The following is a 14601-nucleotide window of genomic DNA, read 5'->3' on the forward strand; positions in this document are numbered from 1 at the left end:
AGGTCAATGAACTCAGGGAGGGTGGGGAGCGTCTTTCTTTCATTACAAAGATTTCAAACATGCAAGTGTCCTGCAACTGAACACCAGTGGAATTCAGATGAGTCTTCCAACCATCAAGCTATCCTCTCCTTCAAGCTATCCCGGATTAAAGACGATTGATGTTAATGACATGTTGCAATGTGCTTTTAAATCAAGAACTACATTTATTGGAAGTGTACACAAACAATATTCTGGCTATTTCATGAACGATATCAATGGACTTCGGCAGTGATATCACTTTCACGCCTGCACTTGGTGGCAACAGTGATCCTACATTCAGAGATGCAGCACATTTGTACCGCAATAACTGTCTCACCCATAGAAAGTAATGGTTTTGTATCTTTCTCATGAAATAATGAATCTATAGACTTACAGTGCATAAATTATTTATTTCTGTTTTAAGTGTATGCTATTTTAATCATTTTAGTGTTCATTTGATCCCTTTCTGTGGAAATTAGCTGTATAAATACCATCTCATGCATACATTAATATATGCCTTGCATGCATTAAGTTCCCTGAAGCCTACACATCCGATAGTCAAAAGTAAGTGAGAGTAGCAGCAAAGCCACTTTTTTAGAAAATACGCATTTTATGTTATAACTCTGTTTTAACCATACAGGAGGTCTTTTTAACAACTTATTTTTCCATATGGTCACATTTAAAAGAAATTAGTATATATTTTTTCTATATGAATTGTATGAGTGTATTGAAGAGAGTGTAGGGTGGGAATTTCGCACAGGATCGATCCGTTCAAGCAGATGGTGTAACTTCAAACCACATTTTTAAAATTCTAATAACAAATGTGCCGTCACCAAATAGGCAACAGGATAAAAAGAGGCCATGACCAAACTTGAGTGAGAGTCTCCTGCTGACCAGTCACTCCAACCCCCTATAAAAAAGGCAGCCCTGCACTGCTGCCTGAACTGATAGGCTTCCAACACAGGTGAGTGTTTGGGCGTGGGTTTCTTTTTCTCTTGACTGATTTAGTGATGATTGATTTGAGGTTATTTCAGATCCTTTTAACAGGTGAAATGTTATTCTTTGTGATATCATATACAGTAAATGTATGTGGAGGATTCGGCGGAATGCAGTTATAATTAAGAGTTACATGCATGTACGATGACTATACCTCACTCTCAATGATTCTCTTATTAGTTACTCAATTCTGGACTGAATGTATAAATGATTGAATGTGGGTTTTTGTTTTTTGGGTTTTTTTCAGCATCGCGAGGCTCTATTGGACACAGTACCCTTGATTCATTATTTTGAACGAAATAGAGGTAAAACAGCATCCGGACATTACATTCAGTACTAATGTTGTATTCACATGGAGGCAAAAGCAAACAGTCACTGCTCTTTGAATACTTTTGCAGTCTCCACTAAAGTGCCACCATGAGCACCGATGCAGAGATGGAGCAGTATGGCGCTGCAGCCATTTACCTCAGGAAACCAGAGAGGGAGAGGATTGAGGCTCAGGCAGCTCCCTTTGATGCCAAAAGCGCCTACTTTGTGGTCGACCCAGCTGAGATGTACCTCAAGGGTAAACTCACTAAGAAGGAGGGTGGAAAAGCCACAGTTGAAATCGATGGTGGCAAGGTAGGCAATTGATTGTTTTCCATCTTCAAACGACTTTCTGCTTTTCATTAATGTAAGACCGCTTTGATGTAGTGAGTTATTGCCCTTGTTCCTCAACTTTGTAGAATTGTTTTAATGTTTTCAAGTTTTCCCTCAATAATCCACCAGTGAATTGTATGACGACGAATACTGTATCATTATTCAGACTGTCACTGTGAAAGAGGATGACATCCACCCCAGAAACCCTCCCAAGTTCGACAAAATTGAGGACATGGCCATGATGACCCACCTCAACGAACCTTGTGTGTTGTATAACCTCAAAGAGCGTTATGCATCATGGATGATCTACGTGAGTTTTCACTTTATAGCAATCAGTTTTCAAATCATCATATGTATTTACATTGCTACCTTCTCATCCCTACTTTTGCAGACCTACTCTGGGTTGTTCTGCGTAGTGGTGAATCCCTACAAGTGGCTTCCAGTGTACGATGCTACATGTGTCTCGGCATACAGAGGCAAGAAGAGGATTGAGGCACCACCCCACATTTTCTCCATCTCTGATAACGCCTATCAGTTCATGCTCACAGGTAAGAAGCCAAGTGATTTTAGATGTTGACAACATTGAAAAAACGGTAGGCGAAATTGTGTCAATTGCGCTCATATTACAGATCGTGAGAACCAGTCTGTCCTGATTACGTGAGTATCGTAAATAATGTTGCATTAACTTTTCTAGCTATAGAAAATACGGTCTAAATCTTAATTTTGTTTTATCTAACGCAGTGGAGAATCCGGTGCAGGAAAGACTGTCAACACCAAACGTGTCATCCAGTACTTTGCAACAATTGCAGCGATTGGTTCCAAGAAGGCTGAACAACAACCAGCAGGCAAAATGCAGGTAGATGTATTACCTCTGTACTGTTTATATTAACGGACCTGGGGAAAACATCATTACAATATTAAAATGTATCTTTTACAGGGCTCTCTTGAAGACCAAATTGTTGCAGCCAACCCTCTCCTGGAGGCATACGGTAATGCCAAAACTGTGAGGAATGACAACTCATCTCGTTTTGTAAGTAAATCAAATCAAGGTGTTTTCCATATTTACGGAATGAAAAGGCTTCAGATGTTGTTGTTGTTCAATTTAAAAATATATATATTATTTTAGGGTAAATTCATCAGGATCCACTTTGGCTCCAGTGGAAAGCTATCCTCAGCTGATATTGAAACATGTGAGTTCAAACTGTAGCAAATACAAGTAAAAACGCACTAAATTCTAATGTTTGGTAGGACAACAATAATAATATGAAATATAATATTATCACACTCTCACATTTAATGACTGCTCTTAGATCTCCTGGAGAAGTCCCGTGTCACTTTCCAGTTGTCGGCTGAGAGGAGCTATCATATTTTCTATCAGCTGATGACTGGACACAAACCTGAGCTGCTGGGTATATTAGGATTATGCAAAAAATATGATGGCCCACTTGAAAGTCCTGACTTATTATTAACCTGTGCTTTTTGAACATTGGCAGAGGCTCTTCTGATCACCACCAACCCATATGACTACCCAATGATCAGCCAGGGTGAAATCACGGTCAAGAGCATCAATGATGTCGAGGAGTTCATTGCAACAGATGTAAGGATAAAATTCAAACACGATTAGTATGGTTTGTTCCATGATAAGAACTTTAAAATTAATAAATGATTAAAATCCAATAACTGTGGTTAATGTACATTACAGACAGCTATTGATATCCTGGGATTCACTTCAGAAGAGAAACTTGGCATCTACAAACTGACTGGTGCTGTGATGCATCATGGCAACATGAAATTCAAGCAGAAGCAGCGTGAGGAGCAGGCTGAACCTGACGGCACTGAGGGTATGTCCTGGGTATTATAGGAAATGCATTAAGGGCTGAATAAAAAGCTGCATTCATGTTTGAGTTCACTGTTAAATCATGTCTTTTATTAGTGGCTGACAAGATTGCCTATCTTATGGGCCTGAACTCAGCTGATATGCTGAAAGCATTGTGTTACCCCAGAGTCAAAGTTGGCAACGAGATGGTGACCAAAGGTCAGACCGTCCCACAGGTAAGTAAAATAAAATTGAGACTCCACAAGTATTTCCATATTAAACTAAACCTTTTTTAAAACAAATTGTAACCCTAACATCTCTTTACTAGGTCAACAACGCTGTCTCAGCTTTGTGCAAGTCCGTCTATGAGAAAATGTTCCTGTGGATGGTCATCCGCATCAACGAGATGTTGGACACAAAGCAGCCTAGACAGTTCTTCATTGGGGTGTTGGATATCGCTGGATTTGAGATCTTCGATGTGAGTCTTACTCATCACAAAAGTCTGCATACTGTAGATCACACAACTGATTCAACTGTATACTGTAGTTCAACAGCCTGGAGCAACTGTGCATCAACTTCACCAATGAGAAACTGCAGCAGTTCTTCAACCAACACATGTTTGTCCTGGAGCAAGAAGAATACAAGAAAGAAGGCATTGAATGGGAATTCATTGACTTCGGTATGGACTTGGCTGCTTGCATTGAGCTTATTGAGAAGGTGAGACACGCACTGTATATCAGGCAAAATTAAATTTAATTACAAATCTTGATTTGTAAGTATCAAAGAAATACTGAATTGATTTGTATTGCCGCTTCAGCCAATGGGCATCTTCTCCATCCTTGAAGAGGAGTGCATGTTCCCCAAGGCCTCTGATACAACCTTCAAGAACAAGTTGCACGATCAGCATCTCGGCAAGACCAAGGCCTTTGAGAAGCCAAAGCCTGCCAAGGGCAAGGCTGAGGCCCACTTCTCACTGGTCCACTATGCTGGTACTGTGGACTACAATATCGCCGGCTGGTTGGACAAGAACAAGGACCCACTGAATGACTCCGTTGTCCAGCTCTACCAGAAAGCAGCAAACAAACTGCTGGCTATGTTGTATGCGGCTCATGCTTCAGCTGAAGGTAAAACTGTCTGAGATATGAATGCACAAGTGTGTATGCTATGGATTTCCCTGTATACATAGAATGAATTCAGAAATGCATTTAATCCACAGCTATTGTCAAGTTTATTGTAGAGGATACATCGGAAAAATGGACCTTTTCTACACACACTTCTTTTGATACACAGATTCTGGCGCAAAGAAGGGTGGTGGAAAGAAGAAGGGTGGTTCTTTCCAGACTGTGTCCGCTCTTTTCAGAGTATGTCTTCTATAAGAGTTGAAATGTCAAACATTGGACATATTGGGAAGTTGCTAACCGGGAATCTTTTTGCTGATCCACAGGAGAACTTGGCCAAGCTGATGACCAACTTGAGGAGCACTCATCCTCATTTTGTGCGTTGCCTGATTCCCAACGAATCAAAAACCCCAGGTATGATGTTTTCCTTAAGTGTAGCCAGTAAAAAGAAAACCAGAAGTGACTGGAGTCTTTTGCATTCAGGTCTTATGGAGAACTTCTTGGTCATCCACCAGCTGAGGTGTAACGGTGTGCTGGAGGGCATCAGAATCTGCAGGAAGGGCTTCCCCAGCAGAATCCTCTACGGTGATTTCAAGCAGAGGTAGCTGTACATTTGTCAAAATGTCCTCACTTATAAAATTGAAAGAAACTAAGTCAACAGTTCCATGAAATATTTTGTACTTAACTGTCCTGCCTTCTTTTGCAGGTACAAAGTATTGAATGCCAGTGTCATCCCTGACGGTCAGTTCATTGACAACAAGAAGGCTGCAGAGAAACTCCTGGGCTCCATTGATGTGGATCACACTCAGTATAGATTTGGACACACAAAGGTGCATTTACAGAGAACAAACTAGTGTTGACGTGCATACATTCTGCGGTATACATATTTGCTAATGACTCATTGACCTCAATCGCTGACCTAGGTGTTCTTCAAAGCTGGTCTGCTGGGTACCCTGGAGGAGATGAGAGATGAGAAACTGGCTGAGCTGGTGACAATGACTCAGGCCCTGTGCAGAGGATATGTTATGAGGAAAGAGTTTGTTAAGATGATGGAGAGGAGGTACGTCTAAGCTAATGACTTTGTAGCTATTCTCATTTACCGTACATAAAATCCACAGCAATCCGAAAGAAGGCATATTGCAGCAAAATGCATTTGTACCTTTTCTTCCCCAGAGAATCTATCTTCAGCATCCAGTACAACCTCCGTTCCTTCATGAATGTGAAAAACTGGCCATGGCTGAAGCTGTACTTCAAGATCAAGCCTCTCTTGAAGAGTGCTGAGACTGAGAAAGAGCTGCAGCAGATGAAGGAGAATTATGATAAGATGCAAACAGACCTGGCTACTGCTCTGACCAAAAAGAAAGAGCTGGAGGAGAAAATGGTTTCCCTGCTGCAGGAGAAGAATGACCTGCAACTGCAAGTAGCGGCGGTAAATAGAAAGTGTAGTAAACTGCATACTTTGCAAAGGCAGGCTCTAACTGTGCCAACTACCTGGAATATACAAATTTTAAAAAGTGTAGCTTATTCTGATAAATAAGTGCATTATTTCTTGGTGTATATATATGTATATATAGGAAAGTGATAACCTCTCAGATGCTGAGGAGAGGTGTGAGGGACTCATTAAGAGCAAGATCCAGCTCGAGGCCAAACTCAAAGAGACGACTGAGAGACTGGAGGATGAAGAGGAAATCAACGCTGAGCTTACAGCTAAGAAGAGAAAGCTGGAGGACGAATGCTCAGAACTGAAGAAAGATATTGATGACTTGGAACTCACCTTGGCCAAAGTGGAGAAGGAGAAACATGCCACTGAGAACAAGGTAGACTTTATTTTCACTTTGACTTTATTTTGAGTCTCACTAGCAGAAACCGGAAACGAAATTGCATTAATATTTTAGGTGAAAAACCTGACAGAGGAGATGGCATCTCAAGATGAGTCTATTGCCAAGTTAACAAAGGAGAAGAAAGCCCTCCAAGAGGTTCACCAGCAAACACTGGACGATCTTCAGGCAGAGGAAGACAAAGTCAACACTCTGACCAAGGCCAAGACAAAGATGGAACAGCAAGTGGATGATGTAAGAATACCTTTCTTTTGACACGAAGCATCCTGGCGAAATGTGGAAATATATATTTTAAAGATCATCACTTCAAAACTATCATATAACAGCTTGAGGGCTCACTGGAGCAAGAGAAGAAGCTCCGCATGGACCTTGAGAGAGCCAAGAGGAAGCTTGAGGGAGATCTGAAACTGGCCCAGGAATCCATAATGGATCTGGAGAACGATAAACAACAATCAGATGAAAAACTCAAGAAGTAAGAGAAAGAATAATATGGTCAAGAGGTTCCTGCTGATTCCTGTTGCAAACAGAAATACAATCAAGGATGTATTTTTTCTTTGTACTTAAAGGAAAGACTTTGAGACCAGTCAACTCCTCAGCAAGATTGAGGATGAACAGTCTCTTGGCGCTCAGCTCCAGAAGAAGATTAAGGAGCTCCAGGTACATTTGATTAGAGTTGACGAATGAAGACCTCATTGTGTTTCAGGTAATGAACTTAATTGTCAATAATTTCATCAAACCTAGGCTCGTATTGAGGAGCTGGAAGAGGAGATTGAGGCTGAGAGGGCTGCCCGGGCCAAGGTGGAGAAGCAGAGGGCTGACCTCTCCAGGGAACTGGAGGAGATCAGCGAGAGGCTCGAGGAAGCTGGCGGAGCGACATCCGCGCAGATTGAAATGAACAAGAAGCGTGAGGCTGAGTTCCAGAAGCTGCGTCGTGATCTTGAAGAGTCCACCCTGCAGCATGAGGCTACAGCGGCCGCCCTCCGCAAGAAGCAGGCTGACAGCGTTGCAGAGCTGGGCGAGCAGATCGACAACCTCCAGCGCGTCAAGCAGAAGCTGGAGAAGGAGAAGAGCGAGTACAAGATGGAGATTGACGACCTCTCCAGCAACATGGAGGCTGTTGCAAAATCCAAGGCAAGAATAATTTATGAAAGGAAATTATTTTCATCTGAAAGATAACATACTAAATGTGGACAACAATTATCCTTTATGATGACAGAGCAACTTGGAAAAAATGTGCAGAACGCTTGAAGACCAGTTTGGAGAGCTCAAGACCAAATATGATGAGAATGTTCGTCAGTTGAACGACATCGGTGTACAGAGGGCAAGACTCCAAACTGAGAACGGTAAGTCTGGTGGAGGAAAACTGATGAAATTTGCTATTTAATTTTCAAATAATACTCAATTTGTCCTTCAGGGGAGTTTTCTCGTCAGCTGGAGGAGAAGGACGCACTTGTTTCTCAGTTGACGAGAGCCAAGCAGGCTTTCACACAGCAAATGGACGAGTTCAAGAGGCTGAATGAGGAAGAAGTAAAGGTATGGAAATAACTGAGTTCTTTTGACTCACGGGATGCCATCCTCCTCCTGTGTCTCAAGTTACATGAGCCTTGCTACAAAAGATAGCATTGACAATTTTTTTATTTTTTTTTATACTGAAACAACAAATTAAATTTTATTTTTTGGGGTTCATCAGGCTAAGAATGCCCTGGCCCATGCTGTTCAGTCTGCCCGCCATGACTGCGATTTGCTCCGAGAGCAGTTTGAGGAGGAGCAGGAAGCTAAAGCTGAACTGCAGCGAGGAATGTCCAAGGCCAACTGTGAGGTGGCACAGTGGAGATCAAAATATGAGACTGATGCTATCCAGCGCACCGAGGAGCTGGAGGAAGCCAAGTAAATAATTGAGACAACTCTCTACACTCTACTTATAAGTCTTAAGTGTGTTCAATCGCTAATTGTCTGCACATAAATGACAACCAAAAAATCTTCCCCTTTACAGGAAGAAGCTTGCCCAGCGCCTCCAGGAGGCCGAGGAGTCCATTGAGGCTGTGAACTCCAAGTGTGCCTCTTTGGAGAAGACCAAGCAGAGGCTTCAGGGTGAGGTGGAGGACCTCATGATTGATGTGGAGAGAGCGAATGCCCTGGCTGCCAACCTTGACAAGAAGCAGAGGAACTTTGATAAGGTAAAGCAGCAATTCAATTAAAACATCAGAGTGAAATACAGTACTTCATCGTACTTCATTGCTAAACATCGAAAAATATCCAGGTCCTGGCAGAATGGAAGCAGAAGTTTGAGGAGGGCCAGGCAGAGCTGGAAGGATCCCAGAAGGAGGCTCGTTCACTCAGCACTGAACTGTTTAAGATGAAGAACTCGTATGAGGAGTGTCTGGATCAGCTGGAGACCATGAAGAGGGAGAACAAGAACCTGCAGCGTGAGTCACTCTGACTGAATTTTAGTAAATTTATGCAACCAAGATTTTCTCCCATGCACACCCAAATAGCAATGTTATCAACAGTAAAATTTCAACACAATCATATACAGTGCTGTATTTTGATAACATTAAGACTAGTCTAGATGTAAATCAACATAGATCTGTCAAAATATTGTATAATTCCATTGCCACTGTCTTAAGCAGGCAATTTAATATTTTGTGTTTATTCTTCCTTAGAGGAGATCTCTGACTTGACTGAACAGATTGGTGAGAGTGGAAAGAGCATCCATGAGCTGGAAAAGGCCAAGAAGACTGTGGAGAGTGAAAAGTGTGAAATACAAACAGCACTCGAGGAGGCAGAGGTACAATAAATACAATGTTTTAATCCTTCAAGGGTCTTGATTCAATAAGGCCTGCATACCTTCAACTGGATAACATGCAAATTGGTTAACCAAAGCTACAATTTCAACGTTTGCCAAAGGGCTCACTGGAGCACGGGGAAGCCAAGATTCTCCGCGTGCAGCTGGAGCTCAACCAGATCAAGGGCGAGGTTGACAGGAAGCTGGCCGAGAAGGACGAGGAGATGGAGCAGATCAAGAGGAACAGCCAGAGAGTGATTGACTCCATGCAGAGCACTCTTGATGCCGAGGTCAGGAGCAGGAATGACGCCCTGAGAGTGAAGAAAAAGATGGAGGGAGACCTGAATGAGATGGAGATTCAGCTGAGCCACGCCAACAGACAGGCTGCTGAAGCCCAGAAACAACTCAGGAATGTCCAGGGACAACTCAAGGTGAGCTTCTCATCCTGGCATCAGAAATGTTCACGGGCGCAGAAATGATTATTTGGTTTTCGTCAGGATGCCCAATTGCACCTTGATGAGGCTATTAGAGGCCAGGAAGACATGAAGGAGCAGGTTGCCATGGTGGAGCGCAGAAATGGCCTCATGCTGGCTGAAATTGAGGAGCTGAGAGCCGCTTTGGAGCAGACCGAAAGAGGACGCAAAGTGGCCGAGCAGGAGCTGGTTGACGCTAGCGAGCGTGTCGGACTGCTTCACTCCCAGGTTCATGCTCAGTGATCCAAACCGTACAGATAGAGAGACTTTCGGATGCAAACCAAATTCAATACGTTACTCCTAACATGCAGAACACCAGCCTTATCAACACCAAGAAAAAGCTGGAGGCGGACTTTGTCCAGGTTCAAAGTGAAGTAGACGATGCTGTTCAAGAATCACGTAATGCCGAGGAGAAGGCCAAAAAGGCTATCACTGATGTGAGTCCAAACATGCTCAATTTCCTGGCACCGCAGCCAGTCCAGTCAAGATTTTGAAATAGCAATGACAATACCCTTGATTTTAGGCTGCCATGATGGCCGAAGAGTTGAAGAAGGAGCAGGACACCAGTGCTCACCTGGAAAGGATGAAGAAGAACCTGGAGGTCACTGTCAAGGACCTGCAGCACCGTCTGGATGAGGCTGAGAACCTCGCCATGAAGGGAGGCAAGAAGCAGCTCCAGAAACTGGAGTCAAGGGTATGGCAACTGTTATGGATACTGTTCACACAGCATCACACAGTTAACACTTGAGATCAATTTTTTTGTATTTAATACTGATATATGTGTCTTCCTCTTTAGGTGCGTGAGCTTGAATCTGAAGTTGACGCCGAGCAGAGACGTGGAGCTGATGCTATTAAAGGTGTCCGCAAATATGAGAGGCGCGTTAAGGAGCTGACCTACCAGGTATGTTCTATTTCACTGAAATGTATAGATCCTCCTGTAAAGTGTAAAAATCCACACTTCAAAACTTACGTATTTTTGTCGATATAGACTGAGGAGGACAAGAAGAACATGACCAGACTTCAGGATCTGGTGGACAAATTGCAGCTCAAAGTCAAGTCTTACAAGAGGCAGTCTGAGGAAGCTGTGAGTACATATATATAAAACATATATATTTTTCATATTGGCTAAATATGAACTCTATTCTCATTCTAAATCTTCCACAGGAGGAACAGGCCAACACTCACATGTCAAGGCTCAGGAAGGTCCAGCATGAGCTGGAGGAGGCTCAGGAGCGCGCTGACATCGCAGAGTCCCAGGTCAACAAACTGAGGGCCAAGAGCCGCGACGCTGGAAAGGTAACAACACGGCAAATCATGACAATACTCACCAGGTTTTTAAAGCGCAGTCTACCATACCTTGATTTACAAGCACTGGCTACATGATGGAATGCTTCCTTGGTGAACTAAATAAAAAGTTCATTTTGTTCTTGTGTTTTACTTTTTTCCTAGTCTGACGCTGCTGAATAAGGGACTCCCTTTGGACAACATTCAACCGAGTTCATATAATATGAAATAGCTGTTGAAATGTCGTCTTGCAATGCTTTTACTCAATAAAATGTATTCTATTCTACTATCCAATGTCAATTTGTCATTACAGCTAAAACAAAAGTAGTTAATGATAAACCAGTAAAATGTAACAGGAAATTAGATTACTACTGACCTTAATTTCCATTTGCAAAGTAATGCACATTACATTCAAAGCAAAATTACAATGTACATGGCAAAGTCAAACCCCATATGTGAATATTTTCGGTCAAACCCTTTTAAAGATGTTTTTCCCAGTTGACTTTTATTACAAGCAAACTACCAAAAACCCAGTGCCATTTATTTTTTTCAATGCTCCTAATTAGGGTTGCCCTAGTGAGAACTTCAAAAACAAAACAGAAATAAAAACAGATCAGGTGTAAGACTGCCTATGACAACCGATAATAAACTCTGCTTGTCTTTGCAACTCTCTCTGCACTTGTGCTGAGCGATACAAGTCATGCAGTTTGTTGCGAATGTTAAACTTGTAAACGTATCCTCCAGCTATTCATCGAGAGCAACAGTCAGCTGAACACTCCATATTGCACCTTGTTAGGATCAACTTTCACCTCTTGAGGCAAGCAGTCACGTAAATTAAGTGCCCACCCACTGAGCAAAACATATGAACAGCTGATGCTAAATACATGACATGTTTGTGTCCGCTGCATGCAAGCAAGACATGCTGATACTTACACGACATATTGCCCCTTATGAGTTGTCATATATGTCATCTTTGTTCAATTTATACTTGGTGGCAGCAAGTCAGGCTGTTTAAAATGCCTATTTAAGAAAGCTGTCCTGTCTGAAAACACATTCAAAAAATTAATTACATATGCCACAAAAAAAGTGAGATGTTCCCTACCTCTCCTACCTATATCTTAAACTACATGTAGATGATGTGAATCCCTATAACCAATGAACACTACTTAGTACGAATACTGTACAAATGATTAAATGTTGAAAATGAAGTTTTGAATTGATCAAGTATTGCCTGCTGCTCACTTACCTGGCACTTCCTCGGCCAAAGAATCTACTTTCAATACATTTAGAGGCGGGAGTTGTACCACATTTAAAAAAAGAAAGAAGAAGAAATCAAGATACCAGTATAGAACTGTTTAGTTGCGCTATCTAGTGGACGAAATAGGACAAGTAAATAGTAGTAGTTTCATGAATCCTTCAATTATTTCACACTTATTTTTTTTCTTTTAAATGATTTTAAAACTTGTCTTCGTAATTTAGCCTAGTTAGAGGAGGAACGTCACATGTTCATGTTGTTGATAAACACAATTGACAGCAGGTCCTTCTTATCTGCTATTTTTGAATGCAGACTACTTAATATGGTTATCTCATCAGATATTATATAGATTATTATACAGACACCTACAATATACATTTGTACACACAAAATACCACAAAAAAATAATGAATTCAATAACAAAGATATAGGATGGTGTTATTTTGTAGGTGTACCCAATAAATACATAATTCTAGCATGAATCATTGCTTCCACCACTTATGACCAACGTGACAAGATTCAGCCCAAAAATGTTGTCAAAATACAGAATCTGGTAAAAAAAAAAAAAAAGAAAAGAAAGAAAAGTAGCTTTTGTGGGGGAACATTTTTGTGATATTGCCTATCAAAAAACACATTCAGATTAGAGTAAAACATTGTATCATCATTATTTCTCAACTTAACTGGTTTTGTCTGCTACCCGGACAAGTTTCATTTAAAAGTCTTACTTGACTGAATTCGCATCTTTTGGCCTGATTATTACTTCATTAATTATCACTATACAAATATCCATTAAAGATACAGAATGTATGTTTTGTTATCTGATCCTCTTCAAGCATTAATACTGTCGTCGCTACATACCTACTATTTTCCAATTACAGGGGCAATGCCATGGCCCCATTCATCATAGATGCTTTCTTTTCAGCATTACAGTCAAAGATTCAATACTACTGACAAGTGAAGTATCACAGTACATCATCTTAGGGCTGCCATGTAAATGGTACTCGTGGAATGACAATAGATCTAATATAAGCTCAGAACCATTGCAAAAATGTTAAGTACTCTCCCTCTCTCTGGTACCACTGATCAGCCTTGCAAGCCCTAACTAGCCCAGCGATGACAGCATAAACTAACAGGAATCAAAACGCTAGTAGCAATTTTGTTTTCATCTTTTTCTCACTATTTGTGACTTCAAGAAATAAAAAAAAAAAACCTAAACAATACACCTGATGTCTGGGCAAAGGCAAGATTTATGGTTCTGAATGATGTTAAATTCATCTAATTATTTTTATGTTTTTATGACATATTTTTGTTTCTCCTGTCATGAGAAAATAATCCCATGCAGCTTTGTAGATCCATGCATTATTCTACCACATAGTGCCTTGATGACCACAAAGATGACCTAGTCTTTGTGGCTACATTTGCAATTTGCAGTGGAAGCACACGTGATGGGAACACTTGCTATTTTAAAGACATTTCAACCACACCGGTGGTCTGTTTTTAGTGCAATGATATATTTAGACATTAAAGCTGGCTTTGTTCGGCTCATTAGATAACGGCAGCGGACTGCCCACGAAGACAAATATGTGAGTTGATAATGACAAAAGGAATACTTATTGTCCAGAAAAGTCCAATTGTTAACCGCAAGTTAATTTATTTTCATCTAAAATTAGCTTTCACTTTTGCTTGCTAGGATGCTAACGTACTCAAAGTGACCCCACTGTCTCATGACCTTAGCTGCGAAACAATAAATTACTGCATTGTTGATGGCAGAGAACCTTCGACGCTCCACTCTAGATAACTGATTCGACCTTTAAAAAGCACTTTCTCAAATGAAGAGGTGAAAGTCAAAAGGACATCATTGGGAGGACTTGGCCACCTTTGTTCTTTTAAAGTGTGTCAGACTCCGCCTCTCCAAACATTTTTGGAGGTGTTTTATTTCAGTTCAAGGGCTTGATGTAGGCATGGGGGACATTTAAAAAGGATCGCCAGGCACAGGAACATACCAAGGAGAGAACTTTTTTTTCCCCACACACTATTCAGTCAAGTAGGATCACGTAACAAGATTATAACAATTCTATTGCTTGTTTCTGACACAAAGTGTCGGCGCAGTGCAGACACGAAGAGCCGGCAAGAATTTCTCTCTTTTAGTTCCATTATGACTCACACTATATTTAACTTGACAAATTGAAGAGGTTCGAGTTAAATAGTGACACCACCATGCTACCAGTGCAATCTGGGGTGCGACATTGTGTCACCGCTCTGAACAATGGACCGCGTGTCGGCAGCTGACGTCAAGGTGACCCAGGAATCAGTCATGCACAACATGAGCAAACCCGCAACTTTATTGGAGATGAACGACAGGCTGCAAGGTGTCAAACA

General features: G+C 41.4%; 2 protein-coding genes across 2 annotated transcripts in view; one reads left to right on the top strand and one right to left on the bottom strand.

Moving 5' to 3' along the window:
- Positions 1-12266, bottom strand: part of xab2 (XPA binding protein 2) — a 33885-nt gene extending 21619 nt beyond the window's left edge. The window contains exons 1-2 of the mRNA XM_086055471.1: positions 12214-12266; positions 10869-10971 (exon numbers count right to left, since the gene is read on the bottom strand). The gene's annotated coding sequence lies outside the window, so the exon portion shown is untranslated. The remainder of the gene's footprint in view (positions 1-10868; positions 10972-12213) is intronic.
- On the top strand, positions 919-11256 carry LOC147134281 (myosin heavy chain, fast skeletal muscle-like). The gene is made up of 41 exons (XM_086055462.1): positions 919-982; positions 1262-1319; positions 1413-1635; positions 1820-1963; positions 2045-2201; positions 2283-2310; positions 2395-2509; positions 2591-2683; positions 2780-2843; positions 2964-3062; positions 3147-3250; positions 3356-3494; positions 3587-3705; positions 3798-3947; positions 4016-4186; positions 4287-4593; positions 4760-4830; positions 4914-5001; positions 5071-5188; positions 5294-5417; positions 5511-5647; positions 5761-6016; positions 6162-6404; positions 6483-6659; positions 6752-6897; positions 6992-7082; positions 7167-7556; positions 7642-7768; positions 7840-7958; positions 8116-8312; positions 8419-8602; positions 8686-8851; positions 9089-9213; positions 9333-9641; positions 9708-9911; positions 9995-10120; positions 10207-10377; positions 10480-10584; positions 10672-10767; positions 10848-10979; positions 11133-11256. Exons 3-41 carry the CDS (start codon positions 1432-1434, stop codon positions 11148-11150), a joined length of 5814 nt encoding a protein of 1937 aa, XP_085911588.1. The 5' UTR covers positions 919-982; positions 1262-1319; positions 1413-1431; the 3' UTR covers positions 11151-11256.
- Positions 12267-14601: the final 2335 nt, after the last annotated feature.

This window comes from Filicampus tigris, chromosome 16, assembly GCF_054856515.1.
Source record: "Filicampus tigris isolate MCC_2025a chromosome 16, RoL_Ftig_1.0, whole genome shotgun sequence".
NCBI classification, from domain to species: Eukaryota; Metazoa; Chordata; class Actinopteri; order Syngnathiformes; family Syngnathidae; genus Filicampus; species Filicampus tigris.